This window comes from Macaca nemestrina, chromosome 1, assembly GCF_043159975.1.
Source record: "Macaca nemestrina isolate mMacNem1 chromosome 1, mMacNem.hap1, whole genome shotgun sequence".
Taxonomy (NCBI): Eukaryota; Metazoa; Chordata; class Mammalia; order Primates; family Cercopithecidae; genus Macaca; species Macaca nemestrina.
In genome coordinates, this window is record NC_092125.1 from 32,765,707 (window position 1) to 32,793,671 (window position 27,965).

The window sequence follows — 27,965 nt, forward strand, 5'->3', positions numbered from 1 at the left end:
AAGGAAATTGTGAGATAATTTTATATTCATGCTAGGTGCTTTCCATTCTCTTTTGCTCTCTCGCTCATATGTATATGTTTTCTAAATACCATATTTTAAGCTCAACAAGGAACAATCTGTTGAGGGCCTAGTATGAGCCAAATACCACTGGGTATTATGGCAGATACTGAGGGCAACACATCATCCTTTCCTTCTCAGAATCCGCAAGAAGTTTGCAACATAGCACGTTTGTAATCGTAAACCAAACAAAAACATTAAGGAAAGGTTTTGATGTTTAAAGGAATCATGGGCTAGGCACAGTGGCTCATGCCTGTAATCCCAGTGCTTTGGGAGGCTGAGGAAGGAGGATCACTTCAGCCCAGGTGTTTGAGACCAGCCTCGGCAACATAGCCAGACCCTATCTCTACAAAAGTTAAAATAAAATAAATAAGTAAAGGAATTCTATAACTTTGTCCAAAGAAAGACTAAAAGTATATTTAATATGTATTATGGAACAGAATAAGTTCTAATACCTTAGTTTTGATTGAATACTTGTTTTTAAAAAAATTTAAAAATGTCCATGAACCAGGCATTGTTTTAGATACCTCTCTGTTAACTCATTTAATTCTCCTGACACCATTATGAGGTAGAAATTTTATTTACCTGCTATTTTTTAGACGAAGAAACTGAGGCTAGGAGAGTTTTTTTGTTTGTTTGTTTTAAAAGACTGAGTCTCATTCTGTTGCCCAGGTTAGAGTAAGTGGCCGTCATAGTGCAGTGCAGCGCAGCCTGGAACTTGTCCACTCAAGCATTCTTCCATCTCAACCTCCCAAGTAGCTGGGACTATAGATGTGCACCACTGTCCCCTAAGAGAGGTTAAATATCTGTTTATTGAGGGCTTTTATACTATGCCGTGCTTATTTGTTTATTTTTAAAATTTGAAGAGTCCATAGGATTCTAGTCTTTTTTCAGAAAAGAGTAAACTACTGTCTTTTGTGGATGACATAATTTTCGCAAGAAATAAATGAGTTGTTTAGATGACTTTCTATTATCTCATACAGCACAATGATTCTGTATTTGAGTTTTCATTGTCAAACAGTAAAACCTTTCAGTATACTAACTCCATTTTAGAATATTTTTCTTTTTCTTTTTTTTTTTTTTTTTTTTTTTGAGACCGAGTCGCACTCTATCACCTAGGCTGGAGTGCAGTGGTGCAATCTTGGTTCACCACAACCTCAGCATCCCAGGTTCAAGCAATTCTCATGCCTCAGCCTCCAGAATAGCTGGGATTACAGATGCCCACTACCGCGCCCAACTAATTTTTGTAATTTTAGTAGAGATGGGGTTTTACCATGTTGGCCAGAGGCTGGTCTCAAACTGCTGACCTCGAGTGATCCACCTGCCTCAGCCTCCCAAAGTGCTGGAATTACAGACATTAGCCACCATGCCCAGGCCATTTTAGAATATTTCTTGTAGCTAAATTTTTTACTTGTATAAAATAATAATTTTCATTTTAAACATAATAGAAGGATATGAGTGAATTATACTTAAGAAAGTTAAAATTAATAGCACTATTAAATACATTAACAAGAGAAGGTTGTGACATCAGCAATATTATATATAACAGAGGTGGACAAACTGTAGCCTGTTTCTGTAAATTAAGTTTTCTTGGAACACAGCCAGACTCATTTGTTTAGGTATCACTCATGGCAGGTTTTGTGTAATAATGACAGAGTTGAATCTTTGCAACCTAGACTATGTGACCCACAAGGCCTAAAATACATACTGCCTGGACCTTTACAGGAAAAGTTTGCCAACCCCTACTCTGGAGTCTGTATTTTTCTCCTAACTTTGAGTTGGGCATGTTCCCTTAGAATGCCAGAAATTTAGCAAACACATCTGAATTTTTTTTCATAAATGGCGCCCTTGTCTAACATGGTTTTCCTCAAATCCCTGCAGGTACCAACCAAGAAGCTGAAGAAATATGAGAAAGAATATCAGACAATGCGAGAGAGTCAGCTGCAACAGGAAGACCCAATGGATAGATACAAGGTATGAGAAATATGTTGCACCTATCAACGTACCTTCTTTTTTATTTTAAATGAGACTGAGTCTTGCTGTGTTGCCCAGGCTGATCTTGAACACCTGGCCTCAAGCAATCCTCCCACTTCAGTCTCCTAAGTAACTGGGATTACAAGCACGAGCCACCATTCCCAGTAAAGTACCTTTTTTTTTCTTTTTTTTTTTACTTAAAGCAGCAGTTGTGGCAAGTTCAATTCCCTCTGTTCCTCCTCGAGTGATTTAGACACTCTCTGATCATGCTAACTGTCCAGGTATGTTTTCATTTCAGGAGACTCCCAAATAGCCAACCATAATATTTCTTTTCTTTCAGTTTGTATATTTGTAGGTAACTCCAGCTGTTGCATTTATACTGGGAATCTTCATAAGAAGCTGAGAGAAAGAGAGGGGAAAAAGAAAGTGGCTTTCTACTTTCAAAAATGAAACAAAAAGGAAAAATGGCAAAGTACTGTTTTATCTGTGCATGGTCATATCCACAAAGACTTTTAGCAGGTGAACTGTTCCAAGACTGACACAAGGATGTTTCAAACTTGCTCTATCTGTAGCAAATGTTAAAAATACCAACTCACTTGGAAGGAAAAATAAAAATCACAAAGGTATATTGAGCACAGTAATGGTGTTTGTTGCAACATTTATTTCCACAAATGAATTTTTGAACAACAGTGATATTTGACTTATAGTATGAAGTTTCAGAATCAAAATAATTTCATTTTAATATGTTCGTTAATTGTGAATCTCTTCAATGGTAATTAGCAACACTTCCCAGGATGCAATGTTGGGAAACACTTATTTCCAACTTATTTTTTTCCAAGTAAAATATTGTCTCTCTTCAACATGCTTTAATTTTTCAGACTCATACAGATACATAATAGCTCCTTCTCCCTCCACATCAATACACTAAGATAAAAGAATACTGTATTTTCAGCACCGAGCAGCAGTGCCGAAATGTCCTGCCAATAAATGGACTGTGTGGCATTATTAATTAAATCACCCACAGTGGGATGACCTCCACTTTTGTAACTAGAGTTATCTTTATGTGGTCAGAGCTGGACATAGGCAGCATAGTCACACAGAATATCTTATCTCTGTTGCTGAATTGAATAACACGGGATGTGTACAGAGGAACATGGTAGGAGTATGTAGATTTTGTAGTCAGACAGACCTGAACTCAAATCTTGCTCATTTTCTTAGAGCACAGGATTTGGACTCCATATTGAGGGTTTTAATCCCTATGCCACCATTCAGCATCTTGGACTAGTTATTGAACCTCTTCCTTATCTGTAAAAGATATAGTGTATCTGCTTCCTTGGTGGATTATTACAAGGATGAGGGATGCTGTATGTTAAGGACTCAGCTCATAGTTGCATTCAATAAATGGCTGTTATTTTATGAAGCCTACTACTACAAATTATGCAATTATTACTAGAATAATGCCAACTTATGTGGGTCTTCCCGTCTAGTCCCTTATTGATTGTTCTCCTTTCTCTCAAGTGTTGCCAACTAATAATCTCCCCTTGCTTATAGAAGTGGTTCAAGATCTGATGATAAAATCCCACATACTTCTATAGCAGGTAACTATTAACAGATAAGGTGTTTACAGATAATGTTTGAAGCTAATTTTCACCACTAACATCCCCTCAATAAAACCAACTTTTAATGTAAATCACATGGCATGCTGCTTTAGAAAGGCTGGAAGGTAGTAATTATAAACTATTATTAAGCATCCAAAATGAAGCTCTCCTTTTGCTAACATCATTCTGATTTTCTTATTACTACCATTGTTGTGAATAAATTCTGTGAAGAATGCTTTAAAATAAGAGAGAAATGGAAGACCAAATTTGTACATTTAAAATCAGGCTGGAATTGAACTTGTTATTGTGTCTTAAATCATTTTTTGTGCCAAAGCAGGTATGTATACATTAATAGTAAGATGTACATTATTTTTAAATTACTTATAACATGTAAGATTATCAGTATGTATAGTTTTTATTGAGAGATCAAGGTAGGATTAAACTTTTTGTTTTGAAAGCAGGCATTACTTTTTAAGTTCAAGTATTGTTGCTTCTTATTTGTACTTATCTGATACCCTCTATCACTATTTCTTTTAGATTATTGTGGTAACTTGTCAGTACATTCATCTAATGTCTCTATACTCTTTTAATAATGTCTAGGCATTTGTCCTGGTAATACACTTGGCAAATTTATAGTTCTTAGATTATAATTACACCTTCAAGGTGGCAGTCAACAATATAAGTTTCTAACCATCAACATATTTGGTTTTTAAGATGATCAATATGTAGTTTAAGAAGCCATATTACAATTATCTTAATTAAAGTAGCAAAGTTAGAAAATACCTTTTACATCTTCTAAGTTTAATCCTGTGAAGAATAAGATCTCTGTCCTGGGAATGAGCACTTTATAACTCATAGATCTTGGACTGGGAACCCAGTTAGTGTAAACTCTTAAAGACTGACTTGGGAACATCGTTGAGGGCATTGAGTGAGAACTTGCACCAGTTCAGTGACAACCCCTCCTCAACATTAGAATCTATATTGCTTGAAAAGTCATTTCCATACCCTAGCTTGCCATATGACAAGAGAGTTAGGAAGGTTGTGGGAATTTATTTTTTAAAGCCCACATATGTTATATAATAAGATATTTTAAGAGGTATTTCAGTTCAATGCTATTTCTCTTAGACATGGTGGCATATGTAAAAGGGCTATCACAGGGAACCTGGAGGTGGGATTAAAGATCCAACAATGTAGATGTAGCTCTCAACAGTCATATTTCTTGCTATATCTATGTAAACATGTGTTTGATGTCTATTTTTATGACATATGTAAATATCTTCATGCTCAGGTTATATCGCTATAGTCACCTTTATTCAACACTTAAATCTCAACCACAAAGAAAGAGATGAAATAATGTTAGTATAAATTTAAATTTTAAAGCTCCACATATCATGAAAATCTTCTGGAATTAGGAAGTAGTGATGATTGCACAACTTTGTGAATATACTAAAATCATTACATTGCACATTTTAAAAACATGACTTTTATGGCATGTGAATTACATCTCCAAAAAAAAAGCAGAATATTCCAGGAGGATTGTCATTTAGGCTACCCTTTTCCTTTCATGAACCCTGAGTCACACCAGAGGTACTTGTTTAGAAGCTTTGCAGGAGGGAGAGCTTCCTGTTGAAATTAGAGTTAATTAGTGACTATTGATCTTATATGTGTTCATATTTGCAGAATAAAAGCCAACACAGTGGGTGGTACATTAGTTTTTAGTGAAGCCCATTAATTTCCAGATAGAACATATGTTGTACATTGTATGTATACACACAGATATAAACATATATACGTAGGTCATACACACATATACATGCACTGCCTGTGCTACCTGGGCTTGGCATCGGTTTATATTTTAAACTCAGTGAACACCATAATGACTGCTTTATAGCCTTTATTCTTTCTGTTTCTCTTCATGACTAGATTCCAGGAGACAGAAAGGAAACTTTTTTGGAAGAACAATGTAGAATATTTATTTCAAATCTCTTTTATCTTCCTTCTTAACTTGGACCTGACCAGATTTGTGTAAAATTCTTTATCTACTCTAATATTTTGGTTTGTAAATTTAGTGATTGATTTCTAATAAGCTGAAATTAGGATAACGATTTGGCTGTAGAAATAAGCATGTTTTCATTTTTATACAGGTTCCCCAGAAAACACACATTCATCAATATGTGTAGCTGTTTTTAGTGTATTTTAGAAACTAGTAACTAAGCCCTTAATAAGCGAAGTTACCAATTTCAGAAATTAAATTTTTTTTTTTTTTTTTTTTTTTTGAGACGGAGTCTTGCTCTGTCGCCCAGGTTGGAGTGCAGTGGCACAATCTTGGCTCACTGCAAGCTCCACCTCCTGGGTTCATGCCATTCTCCTGCCTGAGCCTCCCCTGTGCTGGGACTACAGGCGCCCACCACCGCACCCGGCTAATTTTTTGTATTTTTAGTAGAGACGGGGTTTCACCGTGTTAGCCAGGATAGTCTCGATCTCCTGACCTCGTGATCCGCCCATCTCGGCCTCCCAAAGTGCTGGGATTACAGACGTGAGCCACCGCGCCCGACCTTAAAATATTTTCTATCTTAAAGAGATGAATCGTTTCTATTGTGAGGAAAGTTTTCTAGTGGTGGTATCAGTTGATGGTACTTTTTGGAGATCTGTAGCCTTCATCTACCTTTGGAGAATGATATGCTTTTCTGGTTTAATTAAAGAACTATTTGCACAAATGTGAGCTAAGCCTTAAAAAACACAGCTAATTGACCGGGCATGGTGGCTCTCGCCTGTAATGCCAGCACTTTGGGAGGCTGAGGTGGGTGGATCACTTGAGGTCAGGAGTTCCAGACCAGCCTGGCCAATACAGTGAAACCCCACTTCTACTAAAAAATACAAAAATTAGCTGAGTGTGCTGGCAAGCAACCGTAGTCCCAGCTACTCGAGAGGCTGAGGCATGAGAATCGCTTGAGCCTGGGAAGGGGAGGTTGCAATGTGCCAAGATCATGCCACTGCACTCCAGCGTGGGCAACAGAGCCAGACTCTGTCTCAAAAAAAAAAAAAAAAAAAAAAAAAAAATGGCTGGGCGCGGTGGCTCACGCCTGTAATCCCAGCACTTTGGGAGGCGGAGGCAGGCAGATCACGAGGTCAGGAGATCGAGACCATCCTGGCTAACACGGTGAAACCCCGTTTCTACTTAAAAAAAAAAAAAAAAAAAAAATTAGCCGGGTGTGGTGGCTGGCGCCTGTAGTCCCAGCTACTTGGGAGGCTGAGGCAGGAGAATGGCGTGAACCTGAGACGCGGAGCTTACATTGAGCCGAGATCATGCCACTGCACTCCAGCCTGGGCGACAGAGTGAGACTCCATCTCAAAAATAAATAAATACACACACACACACACACACACACACACAGAGCTAATTAATTAAATTCAGTGAATCTCCCAAAGCATAATAAAGGTTACCTGTTCTAGATGGGAAAATACTAAAAGAATCTGGAATGCTTACACTGTCTTGGGTTTGGGACACAGATAGTATTATGAATACATAATTTCTAATTGAAGTGTCTTATCCATGTTCAGTACATTAAATTTAGAATGTTTAACCTCGTTCTTGAGATTAAACATAGTAATTTTTAAAATCAAAATGTAATTTAAACAAAGGAAATGATTCCTCTATGTTTCCAGTTTTTTCTTGCACATACTAGTTTTTGTAGAGCAGTTGCTCCTACATGTAATTTAAAATTAAGCTATTATGCATAGTGAAAATAATACAAATGAAATATTTGAAATAAAGCTTAATTGTACTTTTTTGCCATCCTTACATATCTAATGCAATAATTTAGAGCAATTATCACATTTCTTTTAAACTTAACAAATGAAGAAAAGTTTAAATTAGGATACATTTCTAACCTATAAAAACGAGGGAGTAGACTTTTTAAAAAAACTGTTGGGCCCTTTTTGGTGTTGGACCCTTTCTTACTCAGGGGAGTAAAGATAAGTGAATCCATCTTTGAAAATTATTTTTCTGGCTGGACACGTTGGCTTACACCTGTAATCCCAGCAGTTTGGGAGGCCGAGGCGGGTGGATCACTTGAGGTCAGGAGTTCGAGACCAACCTGGCCAACATGGTAAAAACCCTTTCTCTACTAAAAATACAAAAATTAGCCGGGTGTGGTGGCACACACCTGTAGTCTTAGCTACTCAGTAGGCTGAGGCGGGATAATCTCTTGAACCTGGGAGGCGGAGGTTGCAGTGAGCTGAGATCGCACCACTGCACTCCAGCCTGGGTGACAGAGCAAGACTCCATCTAAAAAAAAAAAAAACATGTTTTTCTGCCAGAGCAAATAAACTTACATTTTATTATTTTTTCACATCACAGAGACTGTGTTGGCTTTTGGAAATATTATGTTATGAAATAATGTGCTTTTAAGGAATAGTAATAGACATGAGGTTGGTTTCTATATGCCTATGATAACTTAATGATACACTTCAGAAGGTTTCCACTTTCTCTTTGAGCTTGGATAACCCAGAGAGTTCATTGTTGTAGGATGGTGAAGATGCAAAACTAAATCCTTTTGGCTTCTCAAGCAATATAGCTAATCAGGAGTGGGCGATTTCTAACAATGCTGGTCTTTTGAGTCCCTTATACTTAACCCTTGGGGGAAGAATATGCATTCAGCACACTAAGAATTTCTAGTATGTTTATTGATGATCGTCAGAGTTTTCAAGAAACTTTCATTAATTTTTAGAAAGTTTTCTTTTCCGTTTAAGTATTACTGAGAAAATTACCTGACAATAATATGTTTCTATATCATCTAGAATGCATTTGCTTTTTGAAAATTTGATTTGTGTACTAGAGTGGAGCAGGGATCTGCAAACTGTGGTTTATAGGCCAAATCTGGCTCACTGCCAGTTTTTGTAAACCAAGTTTTATTGGAATACAGCCACACCTATTTATTTATTTATTATGTGTGGCTGGTTTCGTATGACACCGGTAGAGTTGAGAAATTTCAACATAGACCATGCGACTTGCAAAGTCTAATATATTTACTGTCTGGCAATTTACACCAGAAGTTTGCTGACCCCTGTGCAAGAGTATAATCTAAGATAGTTTTTTAAGTGCTAAAAGAAATGCAGTCTGTTTGGCCAGCTGTCATTTATTACTGACAAGATTTCGTTTTTAGTTTGACATTTAAAAATTTGAAATTTTCCACTACAAAGATAAAATTGGATGTGATGAGTAAAGTAAAAAGCTTCAAATATCCATATTTTCTTTCTCAGATCTTCATTTAAGGACAACATAGATATTTAAACGTTTTATCTGTAGGCATTTGAAAACTTGAATATGATAGCTGTCAACTCTTTTAAAAGAGGTATCCAAAAGAAAATATGTGAGCATTGAGTGTGTTGTTGCTAATAAATTTGCACTGAGTCTTTTAGGAAAACATTTTCTCCTGACCCTTAAAAGGCTTTAAAACCATGTGCCAAGAATTCATCATAGCAGCAGACAACACCCAAAATATTGAGCTAGGGTTTATAAAGCCACCTCCCTCCTCGTCATTTTTTCCTTTAAAGCTTAGTTTCTTTACTTTTAATTACCAGTTCACATTTCTCTGGTTTCTCATCTTGGAATAAATGACATTCACAATCCCTTGAACTGCTTCACCGGGACTTCAGCCCCCAGGAACACATGAGATCCAGGATCCATTTTTCTTTTGCATTACCCTGCCCAGCAATTTCATTCTTTTGTCTGAAGATGAACTATTTTGCAAGATTTCTGACCTTGTCATATAAGGAAGTTCCTTCCACCCAGCTTTAACAACACAGTATCAACACCTCACACCGTAGTTCCTTAATAGTTCCACATACAGCATTTTAGTCGTTCATGCAAACTGTAAACAGCAGTGTGGAGAGGGAGGAGTTTGAGGATATGAGTCTTCCTGAGTTGAGACTTGCCCACTGGCTGCCTCAAGTATACTTTGTTCCATTGAATGTTTGCAGTCACAGAGAGAACTTAGAGTTATATGACACTCGAAGGAAAAGCAAAAGAGCATTAAGAAGTGTCTGTTTTTGTTATTGCCATTTCATAAATATTTTAGTAGGTGTTCAATTTCATTGGATATTCTTTTTTTTTTTTAATTGTCTTTGTACCTATGATTGAAAACGGTAGTTGGTCTATGACTTTTGAGGAGGTAAGTTTCTTTTTTAAATCTATGTATGTCTGTAACATTGGTGTCTGTCTCTTTGAAAAATGCAGTATCCTCCTCCCAAAAGTTACTAACCAAACTTTCCCAGCTGTACATCTCCTATCCATAAGGGGTGAAACTATGAGGACAGTTGTTATCTGCTTTTTGTTCAAATGGTGTCAGTTGTGTGAGATGGGGAGGATATGTTTCAGACAGTGTGATGTGAATGTTAAGAGTTATGTAAGCAGTGTCTCCTGTAATCTTTTCTGAAAGGCAAGAGGGAACCAGTTTGCCTGTTTTGTTTACAGGCTTTGAGCAGTCAGCACATCTGCTTGTGCAAACTTAGAGCATGTGAATTTCTCTGGGCTGACTGAGGTTATTGGGGCTGACTTTAAGTCTGTCTCCCATGGGCAACCCTTGTTAACATTTCAAAATGAACCAAGCAGGGTTACTACCTTTCCCAAGACCATCAAAACCAAACTCTCTTCTCCATTCTAGAATACAGGCAAACTTTTTCTGGAATGGGTCAGTATTGAAAACAGTTTTGGCTCCTTGAGAAGAACTGTAAAAGACAGCCAAGTAATATAAGCTCTGTTTAGCCCTCAGTAGGTAAGTGTGGGCAAGTTCTTTGTAGAAAATCTCCATCTCAGTAGCAGGGTCTCACTGTAGTGCTCAGTAGCACTCACCCTGGGTTCATACTTTGGAGGATGATACTGCATTTTTGGCCCCGTAGCTTGCTTTCCCACTTGTCTGTGAGTGCAGAGCAGGAGTCTGACACTTCCCACTGTGCTGCTTGCTTTGCAGACACTAAATTGAAGCTTCTTGCTAAAGCAAAAGCAAGTAGGCGTGCCCTCTAGGCTATTTTGCTTTGCAGGGACCGAGACTCTCAGTTTCTCCCAAATCTTTTCCCACCCTTGCCCTTGCCCCTTTAAGTGTGTGTCTGTAAGAAAGGGTTTCAGTTGCAACAGTCATTGTAATGAGAGGTTACTAGTCAGAATTTCAGCTGAACTCATACCTCTTTCTTATATAACAGATAATCCATCAGACATTTATCTCTAATCAACAGTGAAGTAGCTACCTGGTATGATTTCTAAATACTTGAACAAAGTACTTTTCCACGAACATCCTATGACTTTACCTGGAGGTTACTTTAACTCAATTCTAAGCATATAATTGTAACCTGAAAAACTGGTAGTGGCAACATTTTCACTTGTGCCAAATGGATGTAATGTACATAATAGTCGAGGGAGGTTTTTGTACTTTGGGGTTATACAAGTACAATTTCAATAGCAATAGGACACTTAACTCGGGTATAGCTATTAAAGTAGTCTTATCTTAGTTTCTTGAAGAGATTTATCAAGAAATGAGAAAAATCTCTTCCCTGGCTAAGCAGCTGCATTGTGAAATATGTCATGTTGAAATTGTGCTGGTATTGTTACTCTTTCCTGGCTAGAAGGAAATTTATTGAAAAAGCTTCTCAAATCTTTTTTTTAATCTAAGTTTCCTGTAAGTATATAAGTTTTTTTTTTTTTTCCATGAAAAGGAGTAATAGATATATCAGAAATAAAGGCTAACTCTCCAGCCCCTGCTAGAAATTGTGTTACTTGGGCAAAGATTGAAAGATTTCATTGTAGAAGCTCTGGCTTTTTAGAAATCTGTTTTTTAGTCTCTACATTTATTATGCTTCTGTGGGAGGGTGGAACTTCTGTAGATTGAGGGAACTGACAGAATCTGATGAGTACAAGTTGCCTCTACAAGAGCATACACAGTCTTCTCAGGAACATCTGGGGAAAGAGTTCCTAGCAAGGCACCACTTCTTAGGAGTTACATTATATCTTGGTCAAAAAGGAGGATCTAATATGGTTTTGTGTAGAATATGACCTTCTAACAGAAGTGGACTTAAAATTTTTTTTTTCTCATTTTGGCATCTTATCCCTTCCAATGGAATTAAAATTCTGAATTTTTTTTTCCTGAATAAAACTATTTTTTAAATCCTATTACAAATATATATTCATTGTAGAAAACTTGAAAACATTTTTAAAAGGAAAAGGACAACAGTAAAGAAAATTCACTACCTACAGTTAATATTTATTGTTTATATTTTTATAATGAGATTCTCCAGTTATTTATTGGGGTTTTTTTTCCCCCCCTACAAGGCAGTGTAAGCATTTCCTGTTATTATATATTTCTTTCTTTCTTTCTTTTTTTTTTTAGACAGGTTCTCACTCTGTCACTCAGGCTAGAGTGCAGTGGCATGATCACAGTTCACTGCAGCCTTGACTCCCTGGGTTCAAGTGATCCTCCAACCTCAGCCTCCCCAGTAGCTGGGATCATGTGTGCACACCACACCACCCAGCTAATTTTTTTTTTTTTAGATGGAGTCTCACTCACTCTGTCATCCAGGCTGAAGTGCAGTGGTGCAATTTTGGCTCACTGCGAGCTCTGTCTTTCAGGTTCAAGCAGTTCTCCTGCCTCAGCCTCCTGAGTAGCTGGGATTACAGGTGTGTATCACCATACCTGCCTAATTTTTGTATTTTGTTTTAGTAGAGATGAGATTTCACCATGTTGGCAAGGCTGGTCTTGAACTGACCTCAAGTGGTCCGCCCACCTCAGCCACCCAAAGTGCTGGGATTACAGGCATGAGCCACTGCGCCCAGCTATACCCAGCTAATTAAAAAAATTTGTTTTGTAGAGATGGGGTATTGCCATGTTGCCGAGGCTGGTCTTGAACTCCTGGGCTCAAGCAATCCTCCAGTCTCAGGCTCCCAAAGTGTTGGGATTACAGGCACGAGCCACTGCATCCAGCCTTCTCCAGTATTTTAACACTGAGTCGAATTCTATTGTGAATTTATTTGAAGTATGAAAGTGATTTGGGATTGTTTTTATCTTTTTTACTAGATATGTTTTTCAATAATGTTTTAATATACTCCAACTTTTCTAATTTTTTTCCAAAAAAAAAAAAAAAAAGACAGAAATGGGCCCTGGTGGCTGGTTAATCAAGGTGCAATATTTCTTAGCCCTTCTTTTAAAAAACAGGAAAAAGAAAGAAATTGTCTTCTCTTTCAATATAGCAAACACCAGGTTGTTATATAGAAGATAAAATTAACTTCACATTGCCTGGTATGCTATGATAAACTATCTTCCAAAACATATATTTGTCTTCTAGTTTTGTGTCACTGCTTTGTCAAAGGTTTTTGACAAAAAAAAAAAAAAAAAAAAAAAAGGTTTTTGCCACCTTTGCAGAAAACACTGTTAGGAGAGTAAATCTGAAAAACAGGAAGGTCTCGTGACATTAGTCTTTCCTGTCAGCTGTCTTTTGAATCTCCTATAACTGTTAACAGTAGCAAAGAAAGTAATTTTGATACTTTGGAATGGAAGACATGAAATAACTATTCTGAAAATAGTTGTGAACATACCAAGTTCACAGTGTTTAGTTAAGGAAAGACCTTGCTTCATAAGAATTAGTGACTGGGTTTTTTTTTTTTTTTTTTCATTTGTTTGTTTTTGTTTTTTTATCATGTAACTTTGTTTCAGATTTTTCAAGGTTGGGGGGCAGAAACCCTCAGTAATTTATTTTACCTGGAATGTTTTACTCTGAAGTTTTTTTAAAAACAACAAAACTAGATATGACTATTGCTGTCACCCAAAAATAGGTGTTCAGAAAAGTAAATATATTCTTACTCAAAGAATAAAAATGTCGACTGTTAGCAAAGTCATGAACCCATGTGTCATGATTCTTGATTTAATCCTCTTAAATATACTCAATATGAACCTGTCTTAGAAAAACAATTTGAAGAAATGTCTAGTGGTTTTCCCCTGTTTCATTCCTACTGTGTCTTGTGGTTTCTCTTGAGGTCAAGGGTGAGACTACCGTGCATGTTTGAAATAAAGAATTGCTTGTGTCTGTGTTCTAGATCTATGTAAAAACCTCACAGGATTGGGGGGGTATGTTCAGAAAGTTTGCTCTTTGTGGCACATGTTTTATAATGAAGTTCCATCTTGAGAGTTTAAGGGACAAGTTTCACCGGGTAGAGAACCGCATCTGCATTGCTAGCTAAACTCACTGTTGTTTCCCATACAGCAATCCTGCCTTCCTGTGCCACTTGCGCCTTCTCCTTTTTACACCTTTGAAAGTTCACTTTGTTGCTTGTTTTTCCTCACTAGTTCTATTCATTTCTGTATGTCCAGACACTAATGCCCACCTCCGGCTGTTGTTCTTTTTCTGCAGAGGGAGAACCGAAGATTACAGGAGGCCAGCATGAGGTTGGAACAAGAGAATGATGACCTCGCCCATGAACTAGTAACAAGCAAAATTGCTCTACGGAATGACTTGGATCAGGTAAACTTTAGAAATGAGACTGTGATGACTTCCTCAGGGCAAAGACCAATTTGCCCTCACCGCTGCCCCCACAAGCTTGCTTTGTTCTTGACTTTGTTCTTGATGAATGGAGGAGTGGCAGGGACAGTTTGTGTTAATTGGAGAGAGTGGAAAACACAAGCCTTTGAGAAAGGTTTGGGTCATTTCTAAATAGCATGTGTGACATAACTTTCTTTATACCTCTAAACTCTGTTATGTCTCTGTTGATACCTTTCCTGAACCAATGGCTGTCAGCATAATTATCTGAGAACATCAGTCACCAAGAATATACCTGTACTAATGCCACTCTAACAGTAGGCACCTTACTCTTTGTTCCAGTAAGAATTCTTCTCCAGAATAAATGTGAACTTTTACATGAAGTACCTACATTAAGAGTTGGATTGTTAGATTGATAGGCATCTGAGTGGCTGAGAGCCAGACTGCCCTATTGTAAATGCTGGCACCACCACTTGTGACCCATATGACCCCGGGCAGTTCTTAAGCTGTCTATAGATATAAAAAGGTATCTATCTCATAGAGATGATACAACAAATAAGTAAAGCACTTCAATAGTATGTGTTCATTAAATGTTAGCTGTTGCTAGGAAGACCTTAAACTATTTAGCATTCCCTTGTTCTTTCCAACTAAGCTGACAGTCTTAGGACCTCCTGTTTTTTCTTGCTAGCATTTTCAGAAATAGTTGGCAATATGGAAGCAGTCTTGTGCAGATTTAAAATTACCACTCTATTTTCTGACTTCTACAAAGTAAATATTCCCAACAGACAGTGGAGGGTCAGAAAAACTGACTCGCAGACTGTTGAGTCTGTAAAAGAGTCATTACCTGTGGTGTAAGTTTGCATTGACAATATTAAAAAATACAAATTCATTCATAACATAAATCTGCTTAAATGTTTAAAATTAAAGGACAGCTGAAAATGGCCCCTGCCACAATTCCTGTTTTCCCATATAGATAGCCAATTTTGTGGCTCAAAAGTTCTAACCATAGTAAAGTTGGAGATAAGACCCATGTTCAGGAAAACAGTGCGGTATCTGGGAGAGGAGGACACTGAGAGAACTGGCACTAAAAGGAGTTCGAAAACAAAAACAAAAACAAAAACAAGAACTGTGTTGCTTGGGACACGATATGGAAGGTAGAAAAAGCAGCCCAGAGAATGCTTTTTTAAAAAGTTGTGGCCCTGTTAACTACAAACCTCCTTTAGCCCGCCCATTTGGAAGCTGTGAGAAGTGATATAAGAAATATGTGACTAGGAGAGTCAGAACCAAAGAAGGTAGCAGGATCTCCATTCAGTCAGGGTAAATTCAGCCTTAACTCAGTGGTCGTATTTTTGTATTCGAAACTGTTGAGATAAATCAGTGCTATAATGAAAGTCTTGGTTCTATGTTAACTTTCCAAATGGGCTTGATTCTACCATTTTGAATCTTTTATCCATTAATAATTTTCTTATGATGGCTGACTAAATGAAACAATTTTTAAACAGTTGGATTCAGTGAGGATGCAGTGAAATGAGCTAAGGAGAATTTCAAAGTTGTTTGGGAAATGTAGTTGGTAATATGTGTTAAGACTTTAAAAGGTTTAAGCAATAATAAAATTAAATTTTACTATATACCCACTATGTGCCAAGCACTAAATAAAGCAATGTATAAACATCATCTCATTTAATCTCCCTAATGACTCCAGGAAGCAGTTATTATTTTAATCTTCCATTTCATAAATGAGAAAACTATATAGATGAGGAAACTAGAGATCCTCTGACTTGTAAAGCTAAAAAAAAAAAGATTTGGTAAAAAAATGTATATACTAGTTGTTTACTGCAGTGTTACTTATAAGAATGGAAAATAGAAATATTATAATATCTATGTTCACTAGTAGGGGAGAGTGACAGTTTGACTGTCTTTCTGGAATAATTTTTTTTTAATGGGAAAATAATGATAAAGTAGTTTTTTTAAAAATACTTTTTTTCTGTAAACAATAGACACTTATAATGTTTGCATCTAAATTTCAAGGGCTACTGGCTGGCACTGGGTCATCCTATTGGGAAGGGGACCATAGTATACCTAGATAGGGAAGAAGCCCATAAGGAAGTACATCAGAATGTTACTGCCAGGTATCTCTGGGTGATAAGATTAAATCTGATTTTTATATTCATCTTTATAGTTTTTTTCCCATTTAGAATTTATACAAAGACCTTAAATTACCTAACCACCATAGGTTAAGTAAAAATGAGGATTAGAACTTTTAAAAATCAGAAAAATAATGAACATTATAATATGCATATTATATATGAATATAATACTAAATAATATATATAACTTTAATCCAAAAAAAATTATCTTAAAAATCATTTATTCACCAAGAGAATCCTTTATGTGAGTCAGTCTGGAGTGACTGCCATTATAGGTATTCCTGAAGTAATTGGTTATTGAGTACCGGGGTAACTCATGATGTGAGTGCTAGAACAGCCCCTGAAGAAAAGGTTCCATCAGACCTTCATTCTTCCTCTCCCCTCTTCCCTCCTTGACTCTCCCTCTCTTTTAAGAAAAGTAAATATGACCTGGGCCCTCCCTTTTGGAGCTTTTTATCTAGATGAAAGAATCTAGATGAAAGAATAAAAACGCTATTTCATGCATATTTCCTCCTAACTTCTGATTTTGCAGTTTCCTCCTCATTGGGGTTTATTTGCCTGCCAAAAAGCTGTCCCTACAGTTGAAGTGACCTGTCCCACCAGTCTTCTAGGAAAGGCCCTAGCCTGAGAGTGGCTTTGCAGGCCTTCACCCAGTTTGCCCAGTACTTTCCCATTCCCAGTTCATGAAAATCAGATCTTTTAACTAAAATAGCAAAACACTGGCAAACTTTAAACAAATATGAAAGCAGATTGTATTTAAGACGACATGTAAGCAAACAAACATGAATTAGGAAATTAGGTACTTTGCAAAAATAAATCATTCCTTACTCTGACCATTTTAGTGCTAATTTTGGGCTTCCTGGACACCAAAGGCTCTTCAGCTTTTGCCTCTGACAGAGCCTTCCTCTCTGAGAACTTGCCCTCTTTCAGATTCCTTAAATAAAGATTTCTCAGTGATTAGAAGTGAAAAAACGTACAACATCTCCATTTCAGTGTCTGCTTACTATCTGCTTTCAAGCCTTTCCTGTCCTTCCCTATTTGCAAGGAACAAAAGAGAAGAGACATGATTAGTACTGTCCTGCTGAGGACCAGGGGTCTAGGTTCCCTCTCACCATAGCAAGTTCTCTTAGACCAGAAGCTACATGGACTAAATGGAAAATTATTTTGTTTTGTTTCAAGTTGAACGACTGGCCTGGTTATTTCTTTCAGAAATCATTTCTCAAAGATCCTCATTTCTGGTATTAGGGCTGAGTCTTTGCTGAGGTTATTGGTTGATTCATGATTAAATCATACATTGCAGTGCTTGTTTCTCTCATATATGTGTAGCAGAAGCCCTGATTGCAATTAGAACTTTCAATATCAGTGAGACATTATAAGATGTTGGTAAGTGTTTAGACTTGATAATGACAATGTTTCTCTCAATCTTGTCAAATTATGGTGAAGGCTGTCGGGCGCGGTGGCTCATGCCTGTAATCCTAGCGCTTTGGGAAGCTGAGGTAGGTGAATTGCCTGAGCTTAGGAGTTCGAGACCAGCCTGGGGAACCCGGTGAAACCAAGTCTCTATTGCAGTTTCCTCCTTATTGGGGTTTATTTGCCTTTTGCTCTAGATATCTAGATTTTGCTCTAGAAATAAGTGAAGTTGCCTTAATCTTGACCTAATGAAGACTGGCAGAAAATGTGCAAATAAAAATAATAGGTCTTCTTAGCATAAACATTTAGGTGTTTTTGAAAAAAATTCCTCAGAGAAGTGCTTTTCCCCGTTTTCTTTTTCTTTCTTTCTTTCTTTCTTTTTTTTTTTTGAAACAGAGTCTACCTCTGTAGCCCAGGCTGGAGTGCAATAGCACGATCTTGGCTCACTGCAACCTCCATCTCCTGGTTTCAAGCAATTCTCCTGCCTCTGTCTCCCGAGTAGCTGGAATTACAGGTGCCCACAACCATGCCTGGCTGATTTTTGTATTTTTAATAGAGATGGGGTTTCACCATGTTGGCCAGGCTGATCCCAAACTCCTGGCTTCAGGTGACCCACCCGTCTCGGCCTCCCACAGTGCTGGATTACAGGCGTGAGCCACCACGCCTGACCAGCATTTACTTTATAACATTTTTGCAAAATGTTAAAATTTTAGATGGCTCTAAACTGAAAAAACCAAACTGAAGTTTCAGAGACCAAACTGAAAAAGAACATTTATTTTAGTATCATGATGAACATTATGAAAGGATCAGTCTCTTCACAAAGTGGAAATTGCTGTGTGTCCTGTTAAGAGGAAGGCTTAGTTGTAGTCTTCTTTTTTAGCAGGGCTCAAACATTCTGGGGTAGAACCTGAACCAGTGGGCTGCAGTTACAGGGAGAGAGTTGGTTCAGTTTTTAAGAACACTGAAATGAGCAGTACAGCTGCTCTTAAAGTGCCACTCTGTGCCCATCTATCAGAGACTTTGGGAAGGTCTCCCTGCTTTGTGAGTAACCTCAGTCAGTCATCTGGCTTGGGGCTCTAGAATGGAAGTTTTGTGCTTCCATGGTTTATTTATTTATTTTTCTCTTTTTGTTTTCTTTTAAAATGCCATACTTTATGCCAGATGCTTCCATGATGTACATCAGGTGTCTTACAACTTAACTGAAAACTTAACTTGTAGTGTTCTCATTGCATTCTCAAGGTCTACCTCTCATTTTAGTATGTTAATTTGCTGTTAGATTTTCCCCCCTAAAATCTAATGCATCAGAGCAATTTTTAGTGTCTTAAAGACTTTTAAGGGACTTTTTCGCCTTAACTACCCAACGGTTTCAAATGATCTGCAAACAGAGCTCTAACCACTGGGCTATGAGCCATCAGGAGCCAGAAGACAGGGCAAGCAGAGCAGCTGGAATGCAGTTTCTCTACGGTCACCAGCAGACTGTGCTGGTCTGGCCATCTGGATGTGCAGGAGATATGGCAGAAAACAGACAGAACGCCGCTTGGCCAGTCCTCAGCAGACTGGGCTGGCCTGGCCCATCTGGACATATGGGAGATATGGCAGAAGACAGACAGAAGGCCACCCAGCCAGTTTTCACCATTACTTGGATAACATTTTGCTGCTGTCAGCCAGGGATAGCTTCTTCACATAATTGCCTCTCCTCTGTGTCTGGGTTCTCTCTGCTGAACTCATCCTGTGGTCTTCTGCCATTTCCACCACATGCAGTCTACATCTGCAATGATTTAGCCACACCTCTTCATTCAACAAGTAATTAGGGAGCACCTATGCTGTACTTGGCATTGGGCTTGGTGCTTGGGATAGGGTGATGAGCAAAAGAGATATGGTTCTTGCCTCCTGGAGCTTAACGCCTAGTAAGCAAGACAAATAAATCCCATGCGTAAGTTGTCATGACAGTCCTATCAAGGGAAATATGAGAGATTTAGATAGGGGAGCTAACTTAGATGGGAGTGAGTGGGCCAGGGCTGAGGGCATGCTTCATTGCCATGTGAACTTGAAGTCGTGGCCTAAAAGGTGAGAGCCCGGCATGTTAAATAGACATCATCATTCTAGAAATGCGATCTTTTCTTCCTGGATTCCTGGTCCATATTTCCGTTTTCTTCATGGCTCTCTCTATCATGGATTTTTGGTCTTAATTTCTCCTTACTAGACTCACTGCCCTGTGTGAGTGGCCATGTGGGCAGGTTTACCTCAACTAGTCCTTGAATTTATCACCTAATTGTTGTCCTCAGACCAGCCTGTCTGCTCCTCCTCTCTGAGTCAACCCTCATTCTCCACCAGTTGGAAGTTTCTGTGTGAGGCTCTACCCCTTCATCAGATCCATCTGCACAGAGTGAGTGCTGTTGTAACATCTAAAACTCTGTAAGAAGCATTTAGAAAGAGGATGGACTTTGATGTTATTCAAATCTGAATTCAGATCATGACTCTATTAAATGTGTGACCCCAGACAGTTTGTTGGATCTTTCCAAACCTCACTGTCATTATCTGTAAAATTATTGTTGGTGTGTGGATTAGAAATAATGTGCGCCAACTAGCTGGCACATAGTTGGCATTCAGTGAAAGCAGTCATCCCTTGGTTGAGCTAGGAGGGAAAAGAATGACTTGCAATAATTTTGGAACAGCAACTGAAGATTGGGTTTGGAGAAAATTTCCACACACTTTCTTTGCCCTATGTATGACTGTGATGTACCATGATTTGCAGGCAGAAGACAAGGCAGATGTGTTGAATAAGGAACTCCTCTTAACCAAACAGAGGCTGGTGGAGACTGAAGAGGAGAAGAGGAAGCAAGAGGAAGAGACTGCCCAGGTAAAAGGAATATGTAGGCTTTTCTTTGCAAAGGTATGTAGGTAGGGAATTGATTAATACTATAAAAAATCAGGAAAATTAAATTTCTTCTAAATCAAAGGTGATGTTAAAGCGGTAAGTAATTGAGTGTACTTACTCAACATTTTTGTTCAACATTTCTGACATCTTTTTTTTTTTGGAAGTGTGTTAAAAGAGGAGGCAGTATTTCTACCCTTGAACAGCTTTTAGGAATTTGCCTTTACTGAGAATATTTAGCAAGAGTGTTGAGTTTTCTCTAAGTTTAGTAACTTGGAATTATGATCCAAGAGCTTTGACGAATCTGCAAATTTTGTGTTGTATCTCCAAGACAAAGACTTCTCTGAAGTAGTTTATGAGCATTGTTAAACCGAAAGCCCGCACAGACTTCTGCTGGGAGTTGCCACACAGCCCCTGCCTCAATCAGTCACACTTCATTTTCCTGATTCACACCTTAAGGAGCATCAGTATTCCTGGCAAAGCTTTCAAACCTATTTCCTGGGGGAACATAAAGAAACCTTTTGAGAAGCAGCCTTGAAGTTAGCACCCTACACTCTTCATGGGAGCTGTAAGGCCAATTAGCCAGAAAATGCCACCAGTGCAGAGCAGTGTAGGACGGGGGCAGAGAGGCCCATCGGCCCAAGGAATTGGAGCTTTCCACTTCCCCAAGGAAGAACATGCTGCTTCATCAAGGTTTTCTACCCCTGTCAGTCCCAGCTAGGGACCTGACACAGATTAGATTATGAGTCAGTTTCATCACAAACAATTGAAGTCTTCTGCCAAGAGTGTGTTTGAATTTTACTAATGTAGCTAACTTATAAAGTGAGGAAGCATCTCAAATCGTGATTAGCTTATTTTAATGAGTTTCATTCTGAGACATCAGTAATACTAAATTTAAAGCACAGCATAAAGCATTTCAAAGATCTACATCCAAGCAACCAGAAAAAAGTTCCACTAAAGTTACATGTGGAGGAATGTGTCATTTAGCACCTTCCAGACTTTATAAAAAGTGTTCCATGGTTTCTTTTTCCTTGGAATCTGATTTAGTGAGTCTTTGGCATTTACAGCGGTCCACGATATATATTTTTTACCTACTCAAAAATTTTCAGGGGCTGATTACCCAGTTTTAGATTATTTAGGTTCCTTAATGGGTTTTGTTTTTTCTTTACTTCCTGCCATCTTTGGACCACTTAAGCTACTCTAGATGAGGAATAAAGCTCTTGGCAAATGAACTTAACCCAGGTTCTACCTGCTCCATGGTTCCATAGACATATACTAGCCTGTAGGCAATTGATACCTAAAATGGGAAGGAATGTGACATTTGAATACTCACCTAGTATGTGGCAAGAACAATGCAAGATGCTTTGCACCCTCCCTCCCCTCCATGTGTGTGTCTGTGTGTGTGTCTGTCTGTGTGTGTGTAACTATTTTAATCATTATGGTACCCTTGTAAAATAGGGATTATTCCCATTTTCAGAGGAGGAAACTATGGCTTAGATAAATTTAGTGACCCTTGCTCAGAGACTCTCAGCCAGCCAAGTCTGTCCTAACATCAATGGGGCCTTATCATGGGAGGCAAGAAGGTTACTGTTTATGTCCTTAAATTGGGTCAGATAGAGAATAAAGATCAATATAAACCACGGAGTTTAGATCAGTGTAACTTACCAATTGCTTTTAGAATTTTAGAATCTAACAGATATGAAGAAATTCAGAAATCTAATGAGGAGTGCAGTTATAAATTGCAGTAATTTATGAACTAGCAATTACAGAGTATACACCATTAATAATTTGAGATGCTGTACTGCAGAATGCATCTCTTTATTCTGATTATGTACTTAAGTTTAAGCAGAGTTGTTTTTTGTTTGTTTCATTACTTGTTTGTTCAACAACTTGCAGAATTTAATTCTTTCCTTTGTATCTGGTAGCACGTGAGCTTTTCCATCACCTTCATTTTCCTATATGCCTAGAATTCTAGAGGTTCTGGGCCACAAAAATAACTGTGGTTATAACTATAGCATTCATAATTTAACATTTCAGTGACTGTAACAAGTACCTTCCATTATGTGTCACTTTAGCTCCTTCTAAAGTCAGTTTCTTTAGTCCCTGAATCTCCTGTCCTTCTCAAAAGCTCTTATTTTCTTCTGTCTTTTCTAATTCTAGTCTCCAAAGCCTCTTGTTTCTGTCTCTAGAGAGGTAACAGCAGTAAAGGTAGACTATAAATAAGGAGGCCTACAATGATTTTTTTCAGTAATTTATAACATCAAGAGTAACAAATTTAGCATGCAGTATTGCCTTGATGTTTTGTTTTAGACTCTTATAAGGATAAAGATAGCTTCAGAATGGACACTTATTTAGCAATATGTTTAGAAGTAGCATAAGCAATTTTATAATGGTGTTGCTCATATGTCTCATATTTTATAGAAAAGAAAGTAAGGTTTGTGCATCTCTGGAGATGATTGACTTTTTCAGATTATCAAGATGCACCTTCTATGAAGATAATTTATATAGTTAACATTGTTACCATTGTTACTGACTATGAATCAGACAGACTTGAATATAGATGTTTATGAAAATTTATTAAGATTTTGGCTGAATCCTGATATTTCTCATTCTGTTCTTTCTAGCTAAAAGAAGTCTTCAGGAAACAGCTAGAGAAGGCAGAATATGAAATAAAGAAGACTACAGCTATCATTGCTGAGTATAAACAGGTAATGTACCTCTGTGGCACATAGAGCTAGTTATAGTTTGCTGCTATAAAAGTAATTTTTTAATTTTTTTTTTGCTTGAGGCCAGGAGTTTGAGACTAGCCTGAGTGGCATAGCAGGATCCCATCTCTACAAAGAAAAAAATTTTTTAATTAGCCAGGCATAGTGGCGTGTGCCTATAGTCCCAGCTACCTGGGAGGCTGAGGCAGGAGGATCACTTGTACCTAGGAGTTTGAGGCTGCAGTAAACTATGACTGCACCACTGCACTACAGCCTGGGCAACAGAGCAAGACCCTATCTCTAAAATAAAAAAATAAATAATTATTGTTGTTTTTCTCTGGGAAAGAAATATTTTTGTTTTTAAAGTTTCCAGAATAGTTTTCCAGATTTATTAAATTTAGTGACTCACTCTCTCCTTTGAAGCAGACAGTGGTTGGACATACCTATTACTTATAGCTTATTACTTATAACTGATAACTTGGGAGGTCTAACTGACCAAAACAATCTATTGGTTGTTTACAATGTTGGGTAGATTTAGAGGAACAGAAAACCTTTTGATGACTGCTGAGATCCTGTTTCTGCCTTACTCAGATGCTAATTTCCAATAGATCACACTCGGAACACCTGCCTCTTTGCAAAGTTTAGTTATTGTATTAAACGGCAGTAGCTGGGGGATCAGTGTATCCTTTGCTCCCACAGTACAGAATGTGGTGGGCACTCTTTTTCCCACATGGCTATGTGGCCTTCCCCTCTGCAGGCCAGTGCTAGCAGGAAGCTTTCTATTGTGAACCTTAAAATGCTTTTAACAAAGGGCTCATCTTCTTGAGGATGTTTCTGACCCCATCACCAGAATGGTGTCAGAAAGCCCCCCTTTCCTGGTATCTACTGGTACCTTCCTGACCTTCCTGTTGGCTGGACATGGCAAGGACTCCTCTCATTGCTGAGACCCTGCGTGATCTGTTCAAATTCCAGGTTTCTAGAATTAATTAAAGTACCATATGCCATCTTCTCATCTAAGGAGTTCCCTGGGGTCTTCTACTTCACATAGGACTCTGAAGTCTGATACTTACTTTTTTAAAAAAATGTGGTTTTTTTGCTTATAAATTAAATTTGTGTTCTTGTGGAAAATTAGAATAGTGCAGAGAAGCACAAAGAAAACAAATCTCCCTCAATCTTTCTAGCTAGAGATAATCATTGTAATATATTGAATATGCATTGTTGCTATACAAATGCTTTATAAATAAATTTATAATATATATAAACAGGATGAATTGTATTGTTTATCCTATTTTTTTGTAACTAGCTTTAGTTCACTTAATACATTATGAACATCTTTCCATAAGGAATCTGCATACTCACGGAAGACTGAGAAATAAAACTTTAGAGCTATTTTACTTTTCTATGATAATCAACATATGTTTATTTAATGCCTTCTCTCTGTGAGGCTTAATACTTTGACAGACAGAAAGATGAATGAATTCAAGTTTTCTTCTCTAGAAGCTTATCATATAATGTGGAGATAATACCTATGTAGAAATAAGAGGAAAGGAAACTTATTATGTGTGGGAAATGAATCCTTTTGAGCTGCGCTTCAAAGGCTAGGTGAGACTTGGATCTGTAGAGATAAAGAAGACAAAGAAGAGGATGGAAATGGTAGAAAAGAGGGAACAGGATGTGCAAAGGCATGGAAGTAGATTAGTGAAGAGAAAAATAATTCATTTGGTAAGAGATTCCAGTACAAAAGAGAAGCAAAGGGACGTTAGGGTCCAGATCAAGGAAAGATCCGGGGCTAGGCTTGGGACCTTGGATTTTATTTTGTTTGTGGTAGGACCTTTTTGAGCAGTAAAGTGGCATAATCAAAGACGTATTATTGGCACTAATCTGTCCCAGTAAGAAATGTGGAACCAAGGAGACAGACCACAAATACCAGAGTCCAAGTAAGAAGAACCAGGTCCCTGAATTCACAAAAGACAGTCTTTTTTTTTTTTTTTTTTTTTTTTTGCTAGACAAGAGAAAACCTTGAAGGTGATCTGAGATGTTGAATGTGGGCATCTAAGAGAAGAGGTGGTAGACATTAACCAATATAAGGAACATTAAAGACCATGTGTTGTGGAATTTCCCATCGCTACAAATGCATATTTTTCATTGCCAGATTATGCCATGGATGGCCACCAAATGCAGCACTCTTCAGATAGTAATCCTGGGGACTATTCTTGAATATTATCTGGCAAGCCCTTGAAATAACGCAAAAGGCAACAGACCCATCTGTTTGAAGATAATTAGGATATAAGACACAATCAAAATGTATTCTATAGTTGGAACATAGCTATTACTGGCTCTGTGCATAATGTTTTGGTTTATTTAAAAGGGTTTAAGGTTTGCAGAATCTACCATGGTAATCTCTTCTTTTTAACATCAGTCAGTACAGTCCTACTAATGGTTCCTCAGGCTTGGATCTGGAGAATTGGAATGAAACTCAACAAACTAGACTCAGCAAGCAAGCCCTCATCTCCAGAGCTATTTTTGAGTAAATTGAGATTGTTTTTTAACGTATGTTTTGATAATAGAGGTAGACCATATATGTTTTTAGCCAAAATTGTACTTTAAAATTTCACATCCCCTGTTTTTCCATCTTTGTTTTGTTTTGTTTTGTTTTTTGTGAGACAAGGTCTTGCTCCGTCACCCAGGCTGGAATGCAGTGATACAGTGGCCTGAACACAGCTCACTGCAGCCTTGACCTCCTGGGCTCAAGCTATCCTCCCACCTTTCATCCACTTTTCTAAAATAAAAGATTCTTATTTCAGGCAATGGATTTGAATATCCAGTTTCTATTTCTACCATCTATCTATTTCTACCATTTCTTTTATTTTTCTACCATTTCTAATACTTATTAGCACCTTATTTCAGAATCGAAAATAATAATAATAGATTTTATTTAATGTACGCTTACTATTGGCCAGGTGCTATGCTAACCCCTTTGCATACTTTTTTTCCACTTGATTGCTATAGCACAGCACTTTTTAGTCATGAGAAAACTGAGTCTTGGAAAGATTAATGACTTTGCCCAAGCTCACAAAGCTATAAAGAAATGGAGTTTGCTTTAAACTCACATTTAACTCCAGCAGCTAAGCTTTTAATTTCTATGCTGTGTTGCCAAACCTACTTAATAAGAGTTTTAGTCTGTATTAAGGTATTTTTCCTAATGTTATGCCTCCCGTAGTCCCCCACCCTTCCACCAGGCCCCGGTGTGTGATGTTCCCCTCCCTATGTCTATGTGTTCTCATTGTTCAACCCCCACTTATGAGTGAGAACATCACTCTGCCACTTCTTAAGGAAACTTTTGTGATTGAAAACAGGTTCTTTCTGTGACAGTAGACAGGAGATATTTCTGTCTAGAATTCTTTTCATCAAGATTTTCTCAGCATACTAACTTGCAGAAAGTGAATACTCAGCAAAGATTCTATAGGTTAATTCCAAAAGTGAAGCCAGGAATTCACTTGAACCAGTCACAGAAGGCTAGTGGCAGAAAGAAACCAAATCTACCCCCTGTATGTTTCTACTAATTAAGGTAGAGTATGCTTTACATATGGAACGTTCCGGCTTTCTGCTGCTCATTTCCCAAATGACTGGCATTTGCAGTGCTATTCATTTGCAAAATTCCTTCTAGGATCAGATGTGCTAGAGTAACATATGAATTGATAAGTAGTTATGTGTACATGCTGCAAGAGTTCTGTTTTCTAGTAAAAGACTCTTTTCTCATCCTTAGATCTGTTCACAGTTGAGTACCAGGCTGGAGAAACAGCAAGCAGCCAGCAAGGAGGAGCTGGAAGTGGTAAAGGTAAGGAGGGAAATCGTTCTGTGATAAAATTTATTTCAAAGTCCCACAGGCTTGTAAGTACCCAAAAGAATCCCCAACACCACCATTTTTATTAAAGGATTTATTAATAGGAATTATGGAGACTAGGATACCTGTCTTCTGACTGGGTGTGATTGTCTTCCCTGCCAGCTGAAAGGTTACGATGCTCCCATAAATCATGTGGACTGTCAGAGGCAGCTAACATGAAAGGAGGCGGAATTTGACATTGTTGCAAGAAGCCCCAGAGCTTGAGATGAGCCATGTAGCTTTCTTTGGTGGTGTGAACCTGAGAACCCTCAGCAGCCCACATTGACTGAGCCTGCATTGATGTGGCTTCAGTATGGGACTCAGTAGGATCATCCCGTCACTCTCTTTATAAGTAAACACCATGGGCAATGTAGAACTTAGCTGGAAAAACATGTGTTGGGTAACTGATTCTTGCACTAAGTTTTAGAGGTTTATTTTTGAAGAAAACCTATGGCATTTGTTTACTTGCTGCCCCCTGGTGGTAAAATGCATTATGTTGCTGCTCTATTTGAAAAAAACAGATTGCTTATTCCATAGAAACAACAGTAAACCAATGAATTGGTATTCTTAAGAGGCAGTGTTGTCACAGTCAACTTTTGGGACCAGTGTTACAGAAACCTGACATCATCTTGTTTGAATATGTTCAGGTTTCATACTAGTAAATAAATGTGTATTAAGTAATTTAGCATATAATTTAACAATCTTGAAAAGTGATTTAACCTTTCTAAGCTTCATTTTGTGTTCTATAAAATGGAGATAACATTACCTGCCTCATAAAATCATTCTGAATGTTAA

General features: G+C 37.8%; 1 protein-coding gene across 19 annotated transcripts in view; it reads left to right on the forward strand.

Moving 5' to 3' along the window:
- Positions 1-27,965, forward strand: part of LOC105484451 (RAB GTPase activating protein 1 like) — a 796,528-nt gene that overhangs the window by 756,210 nt on the left and 12,353 nt on the right. For 12 of the 19 annotated variants that reach the window (XR_011607830.1, XM_071069690.1, XM_011746062.3 and 9 more), the window contains 5 exons: positions 1,939-2,031; positions 14,025-14,135; positions 20,463-20,567; positions 23,207-23,290; positions 27,054-27,125. Coding sequence is in view for 18 of the 19 variants with exons in the window: in XM_071069690.1 (XP_070925791.1) it covers positions 1,939-2,031; positions 14,025-14,135; positions 20,463-20,567; positions 23,207-23,290; positions 27,054-27,125 (465 nt within the window). In the remaining variant the exon portion in view is untranslated. Of the gene's footprint in view, positions 1-758; positions 855-1,646; positions 1,810-1,938; positions 2,032-2,371; positions 3,188-7,944; positions 9,803-14,024; positions 14,136-20,462; positions 20,568-23,206; positions 23,291-27,053; positions 27,126-27,965 lie in introns of those variants that run through there. The other 7 variants (XM_011746064.3, XM_071069700.1, XM_011746063.3 and 4 more) reach the window with 5 other exon arrangements.